General features: G+C 45.4%; 1 protein-coding gene across 4 annotated transcripts in view; it reads left to right on the top strand.

Annotated features, from left to right (window-relative positions):
* The window catches only part of LOC146805987 (dicarboxylate carrier UCP2-like), a 28,048-nt gene extending 12,697 nt beyond the window's left edge, over nt 1–15,351 (top strand). For 2 of the 4 annotated variants that reach the window (XM_085623330.1, XM_085623331.1), the window contains exons 5-8: nt 1,762–1,959; nt 3,251–3,352; nt 7,927–8,107; nt 14,975–15,351. In XM_085623330.1, coding sequence (XP_085479456.1) covers nt 1,762–1,959; nt 3,251–3,352; nt 7,927–8,107; nt 14,975–14,984 — 491 coding nt within the window. In that variant the 3' untranslated portion in view covers nt 14,985–15,351. Of the gene's footprint in view, nt 1–1,761; nt 1,960–3,250; nt 3,353–7,926; nt 8,108–10,935; nt 11,944–14,974 lie in introns of those variants that run through there. The other 2 variants (XM_085623328.1, XM_085623329.1) reach the window with 1 other exon arrangement.
* Nucleotides 15,352–22,396: the final 7,045 nt, after the last annotated feature.

Below are 22,396 nucleotides of genomic sequence, written 5' to 3'. Positions count from 1 at the left end.
GTGCTATGGTTCATAAACTGTTGGTTGGGTACAGTGTTACGCATTACAAACTCTTGGTGGGTACAGTGGTATGGTTCATAAACTATTGGATAGGTACAGTATTATGTTTCACAAACTGTTGGCTAGGTACAGTGTTATGGTTCATAAACTCTTGGATAGGTACAGAGTTGTGGTTCACAAACTCTTGGTTAAGTAGAGTGTTATGTTTTATAAACGGTTGGTTAGGTACAGTGTTGTGGTTCACAGACTCTTAGCTACAGTGTTATGGTTCATAACCTGTTGGTTAGTTAATGTGTTGTGGAACACAAACTGTTGGTTAGGTACAGAGTTGTGGTTCACAAACTGTTGGTTAGGTACAGAGTTGTGGTTCACAAACTCATGGTTAGGGAGAGTGTTATGTTTCATAAACTCTTGGCTGGGTACAGTGTTATGGTTCATGTTTTGTGTTGGGCACACCATGATCCCAGATGAATGGTACAAGTTGTTGTCCGAGCACTATTGAGCAGTATGTTTTTAAAGTGCACCCAGAACAACAAACGTCTTAAAGCGCGCCTCACCGGCAGCACGCTGCCCACCTGATGTTTACAGCACTTGCCCAAGACCTGCTGGCACCATGCCCGGGGCTGCACCCACCCTTGCTCTGACTTAACTATACTTTTCCTATAACAGCAAAATATAAAGTATAAAAGTCACATGCCACCCAAAGTTGCGGGCACTGTACAAATACAAACTCTCGAGACATACAGTCACATATTCCCCATTTCTCCTCCACTTTCGTTGGCAGTTCCGTCAGCCGGGGGCACTGTGCCAGGCAGGGGCACGGCACCGGGCCAGCCACAGACAGCATAGAGGGGGCGCAGCATTGGGTTCAATGTAGGGGTGTTGTGTTTGAGGACTGTGTGCCAGGCAGTGTGCTGTACAACAAGGGACGACTCAATTGTCATTCTTTGTGCAGTCGAGAAAACGGAGCAAACACACCCCTCTCGAGCTCAGCGTTGTATGCACCCCTCTCGAGCTCCGCGCTGTATGCACCCCTCTCGAGCTCAGCGTTGTATGCACCCCTCTCGAGCTCAGCGCTGTATGCACCCCTTCTGGCAATTCCTGGAAAATCAACCTTAACCTATGGTTTGAATGACATTGTTCTATTTCAACTCCTAGAAGACGCCAAATGCCAACTTGCTGAAAAGCGGAGCACACCTTTTTGTAGACAGTGTTCATAAATGGAAAGGTCACAAGGTGAAACCTGAAAGGGTTCGATTTGCCATGGAAGTGCTTAGAAGAATCTCTTGGGGGCTCCAGGAGCTGACAGGCTTGCACCACTGTAAGAGCCAGCATTCAGGGCAGTTTAAGACTTTCATGTTTGCATCTGATTGCCAACTTTGTTTAGTGCTAAATAGTGTTGATAGTCCTTTCCCAGCTTTTTGGCCATATTCTACAATCTTGAAACTTGCCTTCAAAGAAATTTGCAGATAACTCAAGCACACGATGTAAAAAATCCCAGTGTCGTTGCACTATCAATATTCAGTGATGGGAACTGTGGCAGCGCGAGGCAAAGTGATTTACCAGCGATTGAACAATCAGGAGAGTCAGGCAGTGGGGATTAGAACCTGAGACGTAACCAGTCCATTAACTCCCACGAGATGCCTGCTTCCAAAGCGTCCCTCTGCAGGCTGGTCCCATCTCAAGGTGGTCTGTGATTCTACTTTGCTGTAGCATCTCTCTCCTGGGTGACTGGTCACACTGCAGCCTCTTGTCTTCCAGGTTCTAGCATCGCTAGCCGGCTGCTTGCAGGTAGCACCACAGGAGCCATGGCGGTCACCTTCGCCCAGCCAACGGACGTGGTGAAAGTGCGATTCCAGGCTCACGTGAAGATGATCGATGGGAACCGGAGATACAACGGGACCGTGGATGCCTACAAGACGATCGCCAAAGAGGAAGGCATCAGAGGACTCTGGAAAGGTAGGATACTGTGGTAGGCACAAGAGAAGCGCCTGGAGCAGAGATGATGACACATTCTGCGCACTATTGTACATAGGATTACGACAGTCCTGATTCAGAACTTGGCGGAGGGGAATACTCTGTTACGAAGGTGTCAGATATCCCGACCACCATTTTATGATCCCATTATATCCTATGGAGATCGTAATACGGTGGACGGGATATCCGTCACGTTTGTGACGGAGTAATCCATCCGCCGAGATCTAAATAAGGCCCTTGGTCTCCATCCCAAAGCACTTAACGTCTATGAAATTGACCTGATGAGGCAAAGACCATCCTACTGGAACAACATGTTCCAATCACTGCGCGTCTTTCTTCCAAGAAAGCAAAAACCAGAGTGCAAGCCAATGCTGCGGTCATGACCCAACCCTTGAACGTAAGACCCCCCCCTCGTGCTCACATAACGAACATTCCTTCGTCCTATGTTCCTCCCACGGTATGCCTCTCCCACCCTTCTGAGACACTTGCAGACACACTACCATCCCACACACTGCTCCCATCTGAACCTTGAGGTTTGTCAACCAGTACAAAGTGCAGGTTGTCAAAGTCTTCAAACTACGACACAATTGTAAAGTGTCCCATTACCAGGCTACGAGTGTCCTCTGCTCTCGCAAAAGGTGCGAAAAAAAAAGGGGAACGGGCAGTATGTCCTACATGAAGGCTCATGGTGAAATTAGTCGCAGTATTTTGATTGCTGGGTTTCGATATTCTGGTCACGATATTGTGACCACTCGATATTCCTGCTTCGATATTCAGGACCCACACCCTTTGAAGTCCCAAATGAGCCAATTAGTTCTCCTGTTTCCTGCACTCACTGCCATCCTCCAGAGCAGACCCATTCCCATAGTGCTGGGAGTTAATGTATACAGAACAGTGATGGGTGGAATGTTTGAAATAATCTCAGCCACTGGTAATTACTCGGGGCACATCCCTGTCCACCGTTATTTTGCACGCCATGCCACCTCAGCTTGGACCTAGGTGTTAATGTAACCATATGCGAGCCCCATAATAAATAGAAAATGTGTGGGGAAGGAGAGGAGAAAGCAGGCACGGGGAGCAACTCCCACATCGAGACCAGGAATCTGCCTCTACCATTGCCCTGGGCTATGCTCTCATTAGCTGGGGGTCACCTGTGCGCCCCTCTACCCGCTCACATTAATGCCTGTCAAAAATCAAAAAACAAAATGTGAAATGTGTAGCACCCTAGGTCCGCCACTCTCACCACAATCAAGTATTTATTCTTCCAACATAGGAACGCTACCCAACATCGCCCGCAACGCCATCGTGAACTGTGCGGAACTGGTGACCTATGACATGATTAAGGAAGCGCTACTCAAGAACCACCGAATGACAGGTGAGTCCAACCTGGCTGCAGCACAACTCAGCCATAGTACAACAGGGCGGGCAGGTAACTCTTATTGGGATTAAGGGTGAGTATGGGGCTTTGAGACTCTCATTAGGGGGGGGGGCTCACCCCATCAGCACATGGAAGATGACTGAGCCAAATTTTAATATTTGGAAACCATTTTTATATTTTTTCAAACTAACTGGTTTTCTTGGAAGTTTTATCTAGCAGACTTGACACATATATATATATATAGATAGATAGATAGATAGATAGATAGATAGATAGATAGATAGATAGATAGATAGATAGATAGATAGATAGATAGATAGATAGATAGATAGATAGAGGTAAATATATAATTTATGCCAAACCACTAAAAACGTGATCCAATGAACCGAGTTACTTGAATGAATAGGTTCTACTAATAAACGTACAGCGCACAGGTCGAATTATCGATGTAAAGACTAACACCATTGGAGGAAAGGAGAAATAAAACACTGATTACTGCCTCACTGATTTCATGTAACAATCACATTACAGGGGCAACAACTGGGCTCACACTCAAAGGGGTAACTTAATAAAACTTTATCTCACTGCACTGGTTTAACCCTTTTATTTATAAGCTTGAAAAAGCAACATGGCAAAAACCAGACATGCGAGGAGGAGCCAAGATGGCGACCGGAGCAGACGCTTGAGCGCCCGGCTCCGCCGGCCCTTGGCCTCGGACTATCATCCTGATTCCTATCCTCGCCGATTTTCGAGGTGCAACGTGCGCGACGACGCGCTGACCGCGCCGCCGCTTTCCCGGAGTCTGGGCCCGCCCGGATGCCGGAGTTCTTGGTGCCTTTGTTCTCCGCGCTGGACCCCTGCTCTGTTGTGGCCTTGGCCGGCCCCCTGGAAGCTCCGCAGTCACTGGACCCCCGGCGCAGATCTGAGCCCCGCGGCCCCGATCCCGCCTCACACCACGGATTGTCGCCAGATGAGCCGGGGGAGAGACGCCCGGACACCTCCTTCACCTTTCACCTGACGGGCTGGAGCCATAGGGTAAGCCCCGGTGTGGCGGGTCTCCTGCTTCGCTCTGTGGCCCGCGCTGTGGAAGGCTGCGGACCCACTTCTTCTATTGCCTAGTCGGCTGCAAAGAGAGTCCGAGGGAGGGGAAGCGACTGTTGGCTTTCACCTGTTGCGGCGCAGACCTGCGTGGAATTGCCTCCTTGTTACGACCCCCCCCCTGGCCACTGTACCGTTCAGCGGTAAAACATGGCGTTGATTGCCTGCTCGCTGCTGGGGGGCGATGCTCCGGTCTCGCCCGCTGCCCGCTTCGCCCTCCCTCTACCAGACTCCAGCTCCACAGTGCCGTCCCGGATTGCTGCCGATGTGGGGGCGCAGCTTCCGCTGACATGCGGCTCCGTTCTGGCTGCCCTGCGGGACCTTCGTCTGCAATTGTGTGTTGGCTTGCAAACGCTGAGTGAGCGGTTCGACTCCATACCGTCGGCTGCGGGTCGTGAGCGCCCCGTTTGTTCTCAACAAGACGTGGGTCGGCCAGTGCTTCTGTCCTCTTGCGGGGACGCAACGACTGTGTATAACCGTGCTACACTGGTGTCTGCATCTGGCTTTCCCGGCACCCAGGATCAATCGATCTCCTGCTCAATTGTGGACACTTTGTTTCCCCGTTTATTGCTGCCTGCTTTGTTGTTGCCTGCCTCACCGCGTCCGCAAGAGTATCCAGCTGAGCGACGCCTGGCGTCCTCGAGGAACCGTTCGCGGTGGCCTGCGGCTTCTTTTGTGTGGAGCTCCTGTACTTTACAGGCCAGGTCTGGATTTTATGTGGTGCACGGGGGGACCTCGGTGGATGATCGGCGGCCATTTTGTGACTCTGCTTCTCCATCTTCTCCCAAGCGGCCATGTTGTCTTTGTCTGCACGGGCTGCGGGGCCTTCATGTGGGGGCTAGTCTAATCTTACGCCCGCGATCGGGCCAGGGCTAGATTGATTTCTATCACCATGGTGTCACGGATGGGCTGGACTGGGACTGGAACTGTCTGCATATGTTGTGTGCACTCGTCGCGATTTGTCTGCCTTCATTTATATTGTTGTGACACGTTATCTTCACACGACCGCCTTTGGGTGTAGTGGGTTCTCAGTGTGTGGAGGCGTAGTTGGCCGGTGGTTTCGGGCGCTCCGAGGTTACGTGGGCTCCTCCCCGCTTTCTTCTTTGTTTTCTTATTTTCTTTACTCTATTCCTACTTTCTCTCCTGTCTATATTTCGGGTTTCATTGGGCGACAGGCACTATGCCGGGGGGGGGGGGGCAGGCCGTAGCCTCCGCATTGGTGTAGGGTGGGGGGGTAAATTACCTTTTCCTTTTAGTTCTATGGGCCTCTTTCTTCTATGTCTCTGCGCTATACTTGTTTCCGATTCGGGGTCCGGGTGTGGGGTGGATTGAGTGGGGGCGGCTTTGGAGGGGTGCGTATTTACTCATGTGACTATCCTGTTATATAACTGCATAGCCTCACTGTCTGAGATTTCTATGGCCGTTTTAATGATGCTGCTGCTCTCCCGTGTGATGAAGCCATCTTGCGGACTCGAATCTCCTTGGTTCTATCCTCTACTGACTTTTTCCTCGATAAAATTATTTTGAAAACCTTAAAATTAACCTTTACTTCTCCTTCCCCTGGTGTCAAGGATCTCTCCAGTGTATAACTCCTGAATCGTTGCTAATCTTGACCACTGACGCACAGGGGTTGTAATGTGTGTCTCAGTGCTTAACCGTTTTGTGGCCGGCCTGATGGTTGTAGGCCCGTATTTGTCCTTTTCATATGCACACATAAAGGTTTTTAAAAAAAAAAAAAAAAAAAAAAAACCAGACATGCCAATCCACCAAGATTTTATGATATTTATTTCCGTTGTTGAGGCAGGGAAGGGTTACTGTGAACCACTCGAAGATTCACCTGCTGTCAGCCATGGTCTCCCATCGCACTCAGCAGTGGTAATAAATAGCTATTACACGCCTGCATATATGTACAAATATATATCAGATAACGATGTTAATGCCATGCCAGAGAAAATATTTGTGACCCAATAATATACGATATTTAGAGCAAGTGTGGTTGTACACGTAGATTCAGACATTCATTACTACAGCAGTGCAGATGTCAAATAACATAGTATTACTATTGCTGAGGGAGGGATGGTCCGCATAGTTCAGGCTTTGACCGGCGTGAGTCATGGCTCCTCCCTGTGCTCCGCAATGGTAATAAATAACGTTTTACACTCAGTGCATCTCCATATACACCATATAACATAGTTAAAAACACATATATACATTTGTACCATAGATCAATTAAATACAAAAGAGGGAGTTTTTAATGTAAGGACAAGGAATTACAAATAGATCTCCTACGAAAAGCAGCTTTAATTCGTATTTTAATAGGAACAGAACTACTTAGAAAACATAAACTTTACTAGCTAAAAGCTTTCAAAAAACAGAACCTCATTTTGTATACAACTCCGGCTACAAATAAATTGTTTCTGGGAAGCCCAGTTAATATTGAAAAAGGCCTTCTGTAAAAAGCAAGAGTGCAAGGGGAAGGTGATCGGAGAATCTAGACTGGGCTCAATGTCTATGCCTTACTGGCCAGCACAGTATTTGATGACGTGTAATATTACACATCAGGAATGAGACAGATTCTAGGTCATTGTATTTCTGTGTTGTATAACCTGTTAGCGCTCCTACTACATGCATTCAGTAATTCAGTTTTTGACAAATATGGGAACTAAGACTCCCAATGTGATCAAGGGGGGAAACTGAAATTACAACCCAGGTCACTTGGACCAAACATCAGCAACTTGGTTGTAAACTATATCGAAATTAATAATATCAACCTACAATAATATTACATACCCTATATTGCCTCCCTCACTTGGTCCACAAGGTAAGTATAAAATTACAGTCAGTGCTTAATTTGAGCTGGTGATTTCTGGTGCTCAGCAGCGACGGTTCATTGTCGATACCGGTGCTTGTGACAGCCTGCCACAAGGTGGCGCTGTCTGACAAATTTAGAGATGACCACAAAACAGTTCATTTTTAAATCAATATATATAAAAAAATGTCTATTACCTGCTGACCAAGCCATTCTTATAACTTTAAGTCCAGCAATAGTCCAAATTGTCACACGTGTAGGAGCGTGATGGTTAACAGTTGTGTTGTTACTATAATTGGCAGCATGGCAAGGGCAACGTGTGATGCCAGCTGCAGTGGCCTCTTGACGAGAGTCCTGACACTTATTGTTTTTATAAACTAATCACTGTATATACTATTCTTAACTCCTCATCTACATACCTAAACTTACCTTGCAATGTTAACTCATGGAGTGCCTGCAATATTTCTGTCATGTGATATCACAGCATAGTCACTAAAATGGATTATCTGAAAGTGTCCAAGCACTTTCAAAGAAAAGCAGAACTTTCCACTTAGCTTCTACTATTTAAAAACATTCCTTCCCCGTCCTCTGAACCAGAATACTATTTCCGGATCAGCTGGAAACACTATTAATAATGTTGCTTATCGTCTTTTTCCTTTCCCAGATACTCTGCCCTGCCATTTTGTAGCTGCTTTCGGTGCAGGATTCTGTGCCACGGTCGTGGCTTCCCCCGTTGATGTTGTCAAGACACGCTACATGAACTCGCCCCCTGGGCAGTACCGAAACGCCCTGAACTGTGCATTCACCATGGCAATGGGCGAAGGGACCACAGCTTTTTACAAGGGGTAGGTGCCCACGCTCTGTGATGACCTGTGGGGAAAAGAAATGGTATAGGTTGTGTTGACTTGCTCATATGGTGTGGCTCACTACATAAATAATTTTCTTTCAACTCAATGGGTTTTTGGGTGAGTAGGTTTTCTCAAGGCCACTGGCAACATTTTGCCCTGATCTTTTAGGCCTGATAAGCAGTGCTTTATTTGTAAAACAAAAAAAACAGAAGTGCCAGGGCCTGTGTCACAAGGCCACAGCATCTTTTACCATCCTTTGCCCCATCTGTGCTGGCAATAACAACTACTAACCCTGACACTTCTGCGAGGGTGACAGTTCGGACTATTCCAGGCTGCCCAAAGCTATAAGAATGGCTTGGGCGACTGGTACTAGTCATTTTTAAAATATAAATAATTATTAAACAACTGTTGTTGGGCTCACTTCAAGATTAGAGAGCACCACCATGTGGTGGACTGTCATAAGTACCAGTGTCGACAATTAAGTGCCAGGGCCAAGCACTGGGAACCACCGGCTCAAATTAAGCACTGCTTGTAAGTAAATAGAATCCATCTATTGCCTTGCATAAGCACCTGAGCAAATCTTTTGTAGATTTCGACCCCAAATGCGTACGATCACACCTGGGTTGTAAATATACCAGAACCCTTGATAATCTGTCCTTTCACTTTTTTAAATGAGTGCATTGAGCTTTTTACCCTTTAATCCAGTGATAAGAGCGTGTAGGTCTCACATGCCCAGGCAGCGAAGAGCTTGCCTCCAAACAAATCTGTCTGGAACCCTCGCCTAATATAGTAGATGGCTGTCGTTGGATGTGAGCCTTTAGATGTTGCAATTGATTTCTATTACGAGGGTATTGTAGCTGTCAGCAATGGCTGCCTGGGTCTAGATGCCACCGGGGGCCACTCACAGACAATTTGATTTCCTTGGCACGAGCAGCCTTTTATCAAACATAATCATGCTTCTAGCTGCTGTTTGCATTCCAGAACATTTTCCGTTACATTCAAATGGTGAGATTTAACTGTGCACATATTTATGCATATGTTAGCAAATTGAACCCAATATGTGTGCATCAATTTATGCCATCAATAGAAAAACATTATGCCATTGGCCTGCTTAATTTCCCCCCCATACATGGTGAGTACAGAATGTAACCTGTGACGACCTGGGTATATGGTGCAATTTACAATTCAGATCAATGCTTTTGACCAATTGTATTTGTCCATCTACATGGATCACAGGGTGGTTCAATTTTATAATTTCTTTTTGGTTAAATGTATGCAGTTCAGCCAATAAATACCCCTTTGGACACAATTAACAAACATTTTCACAGATATATGTTTAACTCACATGCAAAAAAAGTGATCTGTGGTTTGACAATCCGAGACCCCGATTGTCAGATTTGGGATCAGCGGGCATTCCAACCTGCAGATTATACGTACTACTGCGAAGAGTCAACCACATTTGCAGAGTGTTGGTTAGATTTAATCTACAACAAGGAATGGAAAAGGGGGTGTTTCAATAGTCTGTGAGTGCCCACAGGCACTTCATTTGAGTGAGGTGTAACATGCCCTTCTCAATCCAAATAACTGACTAACATATCCACAACTCAAATTACTTTCATATTTCACTATACTAATTCAACACTAATCCTTTATGGGTTCTGTAGTAGAGTGCTACTCGCCAAAAATACGCTTCAACACCCCATCAGGGTTAACAAGCGCTATATAAATGCAAACCTTTTTCCCTCTCCTATCCCTCCGCTACCCTTCTTAATCCTAATAACTGACAAACCTATCCACCACTCAAATTACTTTCATATTTCACTATACGAATTCACCACTAATCTTTTATGGGTTACGGAGTAGCGTGCTACTCTCCAAAAAAGCGCTTCAACTCCCCATTAGGGTTAACAAGCGCTATATAAATACAAACCTTTTTCCCTCTTCTATCCCTCTGTTTTCCTTCTCAATCCAAATAACTAACTAATATCCACCATTCGAATTACTTTCATATTTCACTATACTAATTCACCACTAATCCTTTATAGGCTCCGTAGTAGCCTGCTACTCACCAAAAAAGCGCTTCAACACCCCTTCACGGGTACCAAGCGCCAACCCTTTTTCCCTCTTCTACCCTTCCGTTATCCTTCTGAATCCAAATAACTGACTAACCTATTCACCACTCAAATTACTTTCATATTTCACTCACTAATCCTTTATGGGTCCCGGAGTAGCGTGCTACTCGCCGAAAAAGCGCTTCGATGTCTCGTCAGGGGTAGTAAGCGCTATATAAATGCAATTACAATACAATACAACACCTAGAAAAGTGATTAGGTTTAGTAAATTTGTTTCTCATGTATTGTCGCACTCCGCAAGGTTACCACTGAAAAATCCGTATTACACGGCGGTCAAGAATTGAAGTGGAAAGGATACATCTCTGTCCTTCATGGTGGGGCAGGGAAAGCTAGTGAAATATTGGCCAAAGAGATAGTCAAGGAGTGTGCCTGCGTATTTGTGAATTGCGGTGATTTCTAGACATACTCCCTCAAAATGTGTAAATCTATGCAAAAAGCGAGTTTATGATCCATCTATTTAGGCATTTTTGTGAATCCAGCTCCATATCTCTTTGATCCCCAAATGACTGTACTTGAGGGAAATCTTTTCACTCATCTAATTGTGACTTTGCGTTTCACACATGTCGTGCAACAGCACTGAACCTCTGATGCCACGATGCAGAAGGTTTTGAGGCAGGAATTAGTAGCTTTGCAAAATAAAAAATAAAAAACACAAAGAGTTGATGGATTCCATCTCTGTGGCTTCTCTTTCAGCTTCATGCCGGCATTCCTGCGCCTGGGATCCTGGAACATAGTCATGTTTGTGACTTACGAGCAGCTGAAGAGAGCACTGATGTTGGCTCACAACTAGAGCAAGTCCTCCTTCTAAGAGCTCATGTCTTCAATGCTGCTGAGGTCAAAGGGTGCTTGAGCAGGTTCCAGAACTTGGCACTTTTGCTGATGGAAGTTGGAGAAGTTGCTTTTGTGAGTGTTTACAAGGCACTCCTGCTGCAGGCTGTGCATATGTGAAGGAAGAGGACTTCCACTTGTGCAAGTGTTTAGATGTTCCAAAGACTTGATGAAGGAACACTGCTACCTTGGTGGTTCAGGCCAGACACTGTGATACTGCAGTGACTGTGGGTCTCTTGTTGACTGATCCTGGGAAAGAAGCAGAAATAATTAATGTCAAGAGCTTGTGAGAAAGGAACAGGAACTAACAGAAAGACAAGCATGATCCCTCTTCTAGAAGGATACTAAAGCATGCTGTCATGGATAAAAGAAATAACAAGTCATCGTTGGGAAAACATTACACTATTTGCATAACCTGTGGATTTCAAGAGCATGTTTCTTTCTATATTTTCTGGTAGCAGGTTGAAAAGGGCGAGAATCCCTCCTCTACTTAGCACTGCATTTATTGAAGCCAAGATCCATACAATGGGACTCATGGTTCAGATGGGAAAGGCTGCATCAAAGAAACGACTTGATGTCATGACATGAGGACGACCAAAGTGAGGGTCCTGGGAACTACTGGGACTCATTACAAATACTTGACGCCCAATCCAGGCATCAGGGTCTCATCGCTGAAACTTCCACGAACTGAGTGTGAATTCCATGGTTACTTCTAGTTTGAGGTACATGGGCCAAGAGGTTAGATCCCAAAACTGGGTGGAGTAACACTTTTCGCAGGTCGACAAAGTACAGATGTAAATTATATTAATTTGTTTCAATGTTTTGTAATGCTTAATATTTAAGCAAATAAAGATGTATATGACAGCCATCAAACCAGAGTGGGTGTCTGTGGAGCCCTCAAAGAGGGATCAATGCTGCAGAGGTTGCTGGTGGAATGACACTTGATGATTGCGTGGTCATAAGACACATCTTGGCGAGATGGAGGTCATTGTTGTTACTCTAAAGGACGCTTACTGCAGTAACACAGCTGTACAGATGGGGTTTAGCATCCACACTGTCCACCGTGGATACGCAACGCCTGGGCTTCTATATAAGCTTATCCAGTTGACCATATTGTGAGTTCCTGGGCAAACAACAATTCCTATTAGATACCTCAAAAAAAGGGAGTGCATTGGAGTAGTCTATATGAAGCGCATTAGGATGTGTAAATATATGTTCATATTTTAAGCACTAAGGGGCATATCAACAAGGGCTTTATCTCTGCTTTTTTGTCTTTAAAAGCCAAAAAAGGAGAGATAAAACTAGCGCCCTATCAACAACAGGGTGCTAACATGCAAATTTTCATGTTAGCACCCTTTTACTTCCCTCTAATGAGATGCAAAGGGGGCGTTCCAGAGTAAAATAATAGGAGAAATGTCGCTAAGCGACATTTCTCCTATTATCAAGAATGTCGCTAACCCTGTTAGAGACAAAAAAAGCAGCGCTAACCGCGGTTAACGCTGCTTTTTTACGTCTGGTATTTTTCAGACTTAGCCATGACATCCTATGGAAGGAGGATATCATGGCTAAATTTGCCTGTCCCTATCAACAAGGTAACGTGAGATTATCGCTGGGTTTCCAGCGATAATCTCACGTTAGCCTGTTAGCGTGAGGATTGTTATCGCTATTGAGATAAGCGTTGCTAATAGCACGCTATCTCAGCGATAAAAATTCACGCTAGCCGGTGATAATTATCCTAGCTCTAAGTGCGCTTAGCGATAATTATCGCCGGTTGTTGTTGATATGCCCCTCAATACTCCTAATTTTTGCAGATGCCAGAGCTAAGGAAGCTAAGGAACAAGAAGATACATTGATTTACCCGGGAAAATCATGTAGTTTGACCAAGCAAGGAAGCCAATATGACATCTCAGGCAGCGTGCTTTCACGACAGACAGTTTTGCCGCTGGGCCACAACGCTTCCCTGTTGTCTTCTTTGTAGCCGGGGCTTTCTGTGAGCATAACTCACAAGGGCTGGAGGCCTCGCCAGCTTTGCAGCCCAAGTGGGGCTTGATATCGGTGCCTCATTTTGGGGACTGCACTTGACCATCTCCAACAGCAAACTTACACCCACTGGGAGCAACAAACTAGCAGAAATTCTTCAAAAGACATCGAGGGATATTTACAACAAAATGTCGGAGGGCGGTGTTACACCAAAACTGATAACACCGCGCTATGACATTTTTAAAACACAGGGATTTGTCGTATTTACAAAAATATGGCGCAACCATGTTTCCGCTGGAGCTGATAAAGCTGTCTAGCCCCACTGCAGGCACCCTTGCGCCATGTTGCAAAGGTGCCTGCGCTGCGGGGGCAATTGTTTGTGTGCAGGAAGGGACAACTTCCTGCACATAATCTTGAAAGGCGATTTGCTCGTTCTATGTGTGCTGCAGAATGCAACACACATGGAAAGTACAAAAAATTAGGAGAAATTAATAATATCTCCTTGTTTTGCCAGTCTAAGACCAGGTATTCACTGGTCTTAGCTTTTGGCGATGCCTCAGCCTTGTAAATATGGGGCAGCGTTAAAAAGTAATGGATGTTGCGGTGGAACACCCACAGCAACACCCATTGCCCTCCCCTTTACCACAGAGGACTGCGGCAGAAAGGGGGGCATATTTCCAAAGTGGTCTTAACGCCACTTTGTACATATGGTGCAGAAAAAGTGATGCACCAATGGCGTTAGAGGCTGCATGATTGCACCATGGCACAAGGGTTTCTGTGTCGGTGCTAGGCAGCTATTTTTTGTGCCAGGGAATACAGTAGGGTTTTGGAAATGGTGGAGTGCAGCGCTGCTAAATTTGGCGCAGCTCCCCCCGTCTGGTAATTATTTGGTAGAGAAGGATTACAGACGCACATTCCTTCGCGACTGCAACTCTGGGAGTGGAGGGATCTGCTCTTTTCCCACCAAGAACGACCTGGAATAAGGCCAGCAAAAGCTGGGTCTAGCTTGGGAGGCTCTGCACTGTTGTGGCAGTGTTTGCATCCATTGCTGAGGACACACTGAGCTCTCGCTCTCCTCCGTTTGCTTTCCACCGCTCCACAGTCCTCCAAGCACCATCCCTGCTGCTTCTCTCCACCTGCGTCCCGTGTTGCTTCCCACGCTCTACTGTTTCTCCCTCACCTGCTCACACTACATTTTTTTTTTTTGTTCGCTGATCCAGTTTGGAGTTTGCATGCACTTCAAAATGACAGTTTTTCTCTTTTTTATCCATGATGCACAGCATGGGGGATGTGGTACAGCATGGCTAAAACCACTGTCAAAGCCAATAGGTCCCAAAGGCAAGATCTGTGACTTTGCTAATGCTTGTTATAATGTTATTGTAAAATAGCACGTCACAATAGTTTGATCCACCGTCATATGTAAGGCACGGCTGTTATTCTTATTCTCCAAATACTATTAAGAGAGCGCTGTAGCTGTGCTTGTAAGAGTTGCCTGCCTTCCTACCACCAAGGTAAGCAGTGTCACAAGAGAAGGACAAATGGAAGAATAAAAATATAACACTTTGTCTGTTGCAAATTCTCCCCTTACCATCTCTCTGCAAAATATATGAATTTGTATAAAAGCACCTAGACAGGCGTCCAAAATACTGTCGCTGCCATGGCGAATCCAAGACATGTGATCATGCTCCTTGTATGCTGCACCGCCTGACACTCTACTAGGCCTGTGTACATGTTTAACGACCATGTCTTTTCTGCATAAGCCTCGATGGCCGCCTTTTTCTGTGACATTCCCTTGTTTCCAATTCTCCTCTATAGAACGCAGTTTGAAAAGTAATTTACTGGGTCATAACGCAGTTAATGCAGGTTTTGCCTGGTTCCATGTCCCTTTGCTCTCTATCATTGTCTCTTTTTGTATATTATTCAGAGTTCTGTGAGCAGAATATGGAACGGGAACATATAGACTTTGGTGCGGCCTATATGATGAGCTACATGAAGTGAAAACTATTGTAAACATCAGTGAACAGTCCAGCATCTCTGCCGAAACCTGAGAAGCCTTCGACTGCTTACCCTCACCACCAAGAGTCAACTGTGGAAGGGGTGTACTTGGCCAGTTTGCAGAGCCGTAGTAGAACAGGCCCCGGGGTATCAGTAGCAAACAGCCTCAACCACCACGGTGGGGCTCAGTGCCTCCAGCCCCAGCCCCAAGCCGGGTCTGACGCACTGCGCTCAAGTATGGACATCACATTACCTTGCAGCGCTAAATATAAGAGTCTGAACAAGTAAACACAACCTGAAACCTTGCCCAGTTTGACTCTTGTGGTTGTTCATCTCACTCCCAAATATTGCGTTTATGTCCTGCCAAATTCTGCTTTTGTATCCAACGAGTAGAACGCCATGTTTCCAGTCTCTAACTTTTGTGTTACAAATTGAGGCAAAGAAGGAAGATTGTAAATTATAATAATCCAGGACAGGGAACGACGACATATCTTTCCCCCTGGGGGGCATATTTACAAGCCCCCATTATCACCACAGCATCACTTTTCTCGACGTTGTGGTGGCGATAGGGGCTTTGCCATATTCACAAGGCGGCGTTAAGCCACTTAACGTGGCTTAACGCCGCCTTGTGGATAGGGCACTCCTTCACGCTATACTTAGCATGAAAGAGCGGGCAAAGGGTCTTGTGGTGGGTGTTCCACCGTAACACCCATTGATTTTGACACTGCCCCATATTTACAAGGGTGGCGTAAATATGGGGCAGCGCCAAAATTAAGAATAGAGAAAACCTGTCCTACTTTGGCGTAATGAGGAGAAATGTTTAATTTCTCCTCGTTTTTGCTGTTTCAATTTGTGCTGCGTTGTGCAGCACACATAGAAACAGCAAAACACCATTGATAAGTGTGCCCTGGGTTCCTGCCAACTAGGTACCCAGGGCCTATGCTCTTTCCCAAAAACTGTGATGTTGCAACCTCAATTGGCAACTCTCTGGCCACATGCAAGTCCCTTGTAAAAGGTAACTTGGGTACCAGGGGCCCTTTTACCTGGAAAGGCCTCTAAGGGCTGCAGCAGATATTGTGCCACCCTTAGAAGCACTGTACCTTAACACACACACACACTGCCCTTGCAGGCTGCGTGATTTGGTGCAGAGCAAAATGATGGCACAGATCCCTGTGTGTCATGCTTCCAATCCACTGCCTATGGCATAGGTAGGCCACCCCTCCAGCTGGGTGCACTATATCAGTGGTGAGGGTGCAGGTGCATGAGCCCTGTACCCCTACAGTGTCTAAGTCCATTCTTAGACATTGTAAGTGCTGTAAAGCCATAAAGTGTATATGGTTTAGGAGCTTGTCATTATGAACCCCACAGCACCATAATGGCTTTACTGAAATCTGGTTAGTTTGATATCAAACTTCTCAGCACATTAAACCCACACTGATGCCAGTGTGGAATTTAATGCAAATGCACTCAGAGGGCATCTTAGAGATGCTCCCTGAAAAACGACCTATCTCTAGTGTCCTGGCTGACTAGCTGGTTGCCAGCTACCACCCCCAGACATGTTTCTGGATACCTGGGTCGAGAACCTCCCGCTCTCGGGGTCCTGAAATAAAGCACATGCTGGGCAGAGGTGCCAAGCCTCCTCCCCCAGGATGGGCAGGGTCCACGAAGGGGAAGCTTCAAAGGCTTGCTGCCTTTGTGAGCTGACCCAGCCATTTGCTGCTCGCAGCAACTGGCTCCTACCGGTTCAAACCCCCACTTTGGGCGGGAGAATCGGTGGGAAAACCAAGATAGGAGGAGAGGTGTGCCCACCTTTGCCAACCCCACCTCTCAGGTAGGGGAGGCAAGACAAAGCACAACTCTCAGTCCCCACTATCTTGTTGATGGGGGGACCCAGCCAACCCGAGTGAGGCTTATATCTCCCTCCTGCAGGAGGGTGGCATAATAGGGGGTGTACCCATCCCAAGGAAAGGACCCATTGGTCCCCACCTGTACCTACCTGAAAAGCCTCTAAATTTAGTATTTAGGGGCAACCCGAACCTTGCCTCCTCATACATGCAAGAAGAAAAGAAGGACCAAAGAGGCGTGCTGAAAGAAGAAGAGGAGGACACCTACTGACTTGGTCCCAGAGGCACATTTGAGCTTGTATGGCATGCTGTATATGTGTTTTTCAAAATATGGAAAACTGCATGGATTTAGCTTGCTGTAGGCATATCAGGGGAGTCAACAGTAAAAAAATAAACAGTCCAGCAGACCATAAAACAGTCCCAAAACAACAAAAAGAAAGGCCCACACACTGACATTTCAGACCAGCCCATCGGGCACTGCCTGATCGCCTTATAGACCAGTTCGACCCTGGTCATTGGTTATAGGTGGAGAAAAATTAACCATTACGGTTCCAGACAAGAACGCCAACTTCCCCATAAAGCTTCAGAAGTAAAACTGCTCTATTTTTATCGGTTTTATGGGAACAAGAAGTCTTTCCACTAGATATAGGCGTCAAAATAATATAGATGCTTGCGAGTTTTTCTCAAAGTTACTTTTTTTCGTAATGGTGCCGGTTATTTGCTTTGACAGCAATGGATATCACCGCTGTGGTAAGAAGGGTGCTGTTTCTATAAACATGAGTGCGTTTCTTATGTCTGTAGCGGGCACCTGTGATACATTTGCTGAGTCAGCAGTTTGTCGGTTCTGCTGTTTCAGCAAAATGAAAGAGGAACAGTTTTCCATTGTGCAACGTGGGCATGTGTGGTATGGCGCGCTGTGAGGAAGACAGCAAAATAGCCACAGCGAATGTACCTTCTCAGCATCCATAATGCAGAAGGTGCCATGTGCAGGGATGACAGCAGTTTGGGCGTTTTATTATGGTCAAGGGTAGAACTTTTGCAGAGCAAGAGAAAACTTCAGTCCTTGGTAAAATGGTCTCGGGTCACTTCTGGTGGCATAGACATAGGTGATGTACTCTTTCGGGTCATGGCAGTCTACAATTGACCCTTGCTTCCTGAAAGGCACACCACCACCACTGCTGCGCCCCATGGCAGACCATCGCAAATTTTCAGAAGAAGACAAGCAGCATTTTGCAGCATCTGTGACTTATTTAGTGATCTCTGTTTAATGCCAATATATAGGTCATTATAGTAGTCTAGCCTAGATAAGACTAACTAAGTGTCCACTGCTTTTTTCAGATCAGGCGGAATAAAAGGTCTCACTTTCTTCAACATTTTTAAGATAAAACAAGATGAGAATAACTTATTTATCTGAGACTCAAAGGTCAGTTTTGCATCAAAAATGACACCTAAATTCCTTACTTTAAAAAAATTGCATTGGAAGAGAGCTAAGAGACTCAAGCCACCATGCATGACCCCAAAACATAGCCTCCTTCCCAAAAATAAGAACTTCTGTCTTTTGTAGAATCAGTTTTAAACAATTTTTGCTCATCCAGCTATTGATTGCTGACATACATCTCTTAAATCGATCACCCACCTCCATCACATTGCTAGAAATCGATACCACCATTTGCGTATCATTAGCATACGCTACTGTGGCGAAGCTAAAAGAATGAATAAGCTAGGCTGAGGGAGCCGCAATATTAGAACATTAGAATGTTGAGAGCGTCATTGAACACAATAGAGTGCTCTGGGCTTCAAATGGCCAGTAGAAGCCCGGAGGTCCAACATTCCAATGTTTGTTCGCAGCTATTGCTTTGAAAAAAGGCCTCATGGAGCCTGAAAGGGATTTCAATCCCCTCTCGCTCTGTTAGGCCTTTGTTTTACAAATTAGAATATTCTGCCCTATAGGGGCAGAATGTTCTAATAGCCTTAGAGTCTTCTGTAGCGGGCTCTACTGGCCATTAAAGGCTGCCACGGCAGGTTCTAAGGCAATATTAAAAAGTTTTGGGCTGAGAGATGATGCTTGGGGAAACCTGCAAAGTAGGGTAAATGATTTTTAAATTAAATTCTCCAAGGGCCAACCTTTGTACGTGACCTTCCAAGAATGAAGCAAGGAGATTCAAGGCTGACCCAGTAATCTCAACGTCTGCCAGCCGTTTTATCATTACCTATTGGCTCACTGTATCGAAGGCCGTGGAAAGATCCAAAAGAATCCCCGCGGGCTCCCCTTCCCCCACCCTTCATCCATAATGCACTCAATACCCTACTGTGGGTCCCAATAACATTACATCACTGGTCCAACCTGATGGCCAAGGGTTGAATGAAGAGTAATTTGAACCTCCATAGAAAGAAAATGGTAATCTTATATGTAAAAATGAGTATTAAATGCTTCTTGGGTTCTGAACAAAGGTCTCCTGATCACTTTTTACTTGCCAATGTCAAATTTATTGGTGAAGAAATTCACGAATCTACATAAATTGGATTTCACCGAGGTTTAGATTTACACCTTTTAAAATTCCCAATCAATTTGAGGAGTACTCCTGGGAAGCTACAAAAGTCTCAGTTACACATGCAGCCTGCCTTGTTCACATTCTTTTTACTTCTGGTGTTCACACTCTACCCGCACAATATAAAATCGCACAACAGAAGCCGATTTAATCCTACCCTTCTCACCACTACATTTCGGACATTTTCACCAGCGAGCTCGTACTTACAGCCAATAGGAGCAGATTATGTAATGTAAAACTATAACAATGTAATACTGCAGGTGATTAAATAAATTTACAAGTGCAAATTCCAATTTTGTGATAGAGCGCTTTGCAGGGGTAAATTGAACTTACTCAGGCAGGTGGTTTTGTGAGTTGGGCCCAATGTGGTGTCCACACTGCCCCGTTTATTTCAGTGGGAGGGGAGTCGATACCCCTGCCCCACTGTGCCCCGCAACCAAACCACAGGAGGTACCCGTAGACCCAGTTGAGACCTGGGTAATAAGTGTATGTAACAATGAACAATGTCTCAACAGGTAATATTTAAAGACAGTTTTTGGAAATCCTTAAAAAAGATTAACCAAAGAAAAGATTAACAAAATACAAAACGATATCAAGAACTACGACACAGTGAAAACATACCCTTACCTATGCGACAAATTTTACACCACCCCATACCAACCACCAAGAACAAGGAATTGGGTTAGATACAGAAAAAAAACAAATGATACCTTTCTTGGACTCTTCCAACACTTCGGTGGAGGACTCTGACCCAGGAGAGAGTAGTAGCTCCGAAAGGATCCCGAATAGACCCCCACTCCTACCTGCCTGTTTTTGAGACAAGAACTGCGGATGCGGAAGAGGCAGGACCAACTACCAATACCAATACTCTTTTCTACCAATGGGGTCTGCCCCAATATACATACCCAATACTGCCCAACAACCAGACATTAAAACAATACCTATCTTCAATCTCTCAGAACACAGCCTATCTTCTCAAGAGATTGTCCTGCTAAGTAAGGGGTTGTCTTTCGTCCCCACGGAACATAGCAATTTTTTGATCTCCAGGAAAGTCTATTTCAATTTCTCAGAAGAATTTGACTCAATCAATTCTTCGGTGAATAATCCACCCATGACCATATACCCCTCATCAACCTAGCCGAAGACAGACCATTCCATACCGATACCGATCTGATGGTTGGTCTCGGTATAGAATCATTATATACCAACATCGCACACGAAGAAGGCCTGTTGATCATACAGAAACTCCTTGATGCCAGACCCAAGCCTACCCGCATCTCTACAGAATTTATTATGGATTTACTTCGTATTACCCATTGCAATAATCAATTCCTGTACAAAGATAGGTTCTGTGTATAAATCAAAGGAGTAACTATGGGGGCTTGTTTTGCCCCTAACTTCGCCATTCTGTATGTCCATCACCTTGAAACCACCCATATCTTGACACCCACCAACCCCTTCTTTGACACATAGGATTCTGGCGACACTATATTGACGACTTTCTCTTACTTTGGCATGACAACACTGACATAGTAAATCCTTCGTAGAATGGGTCAACAATTTCCAACCCCACCTCCAATTCACCTCTGGCCCCAGAAAAAAATGGTCTCCCATGTCTGGACCTGACTCTTCATGTTGAAGAAAATAAAATAGGGACACCATTATTCTGCAAACCGACGGAACGGAACGCACTTCTACATTACTCCAGCTTTCACCCCCGTGGATTCAGAGACGGCCTCCCATATATGCAATTCCTCCGTATCCGTAGGAATTGCAAGTGGAAAGAAGACTACTTCCGCGACGCTGCCATCCTAACTGAAAAACTCACTCAACATGGCTATCCCCACTGATCTGTATCAAGAGCCCGCAAACGAGCCTGGTACAGTCATAGAGACACTCTATTTACACCCAAATAGAAACAAATCAACAAACGTATTACATTTGTCTCCACTTTTAGTTCCTGCAGTAACAAAGTAAGCAAAATTATTTTTTAAAAACTGGAACATTTTGCGCACTCACAAGATCTTTCAACAACCACCCCGATTCTCGAACAGAAATGAAGAAATCTGTCAGACCACCTGGTACATGCCAATAAAAACGGCCAAAGAACTTGACAACAGGGGCTCCATTACTTCATCATGGGGCCTCCCGTCCATACTCGGACACTACAAATGCCAGAACTGTGTGGTCTGCTCCTCACGACCAACACCAAAGACTTCAGAGTGAATGACTGTTGCTACCAACTAAAGAAATTCACCAACAGACGCTCTACTAATGTGATTTACGCTATACCCTGCCCCACAAACCTATTATATATAGGTCAAACAACACAAATGGTGAAACAGCATAATATCCATTATAAGAGCCGCATCCATTGCAAAGTGGACACTGCCCACTAGTCATGTACTACCTTGAGAAAGGCCATTGTTAGACAGATTTCTCCTGGCAAGTCATTGATCAACCTATGCTACCTCAATGGGGTGGTAACCTACAACAGCTCTGAATAAATGCGAGTGCAGATGGATCACTCCCTGCAATTTGGTTAATCATGGCCTGAATACTCTGGATGAATGGAACAATATCATTACTAACTAATTTCTCCCTGATCACCCTATGATAGCCACACACCAATATATACATACACATTGCCTTCGAGTGGTAACCCATTCCACGTCCTGCTACTTATTTGCTTGGGGCTATAATCCCTTTTCTATGTTTCGGGCTAATAAGTTGTGTCCATCTCTATATCCATCTCATTACCCATCTAGGGCCCTATCTGGAGCGTTACTGTACCTTTCCGTTTACAGATATTGGCCTCCTTACTGACCTGTATAATACAATTGTGGCCTCACCTGATCGATGCAGCAACCGATCACTTCTGGGCTTATTATGAGACTATTGTGCCTAATGTTGATTCGGAAAAATATTATTGACCCATGTACATCTGATCGCTGCAGC

This window comes from Triturus cristatus, chromosome 8 (genome assembly GCF_964204655.1).
Source record: "Triturus cristatus chromosome 8, aTriCri1.1, whole genome shotgun sequence".
In the NCBI taxonomy this organism is placed as follows: domain Eukaryota; kingdom Metazoa; phylum Chordata; class Amphibia; order Caudata; family Salamandridae; genus Triturus; species Triturus cristatus.
This window is presented reverse-complemented; position numbering and strand designations above follow the sequence as displayed.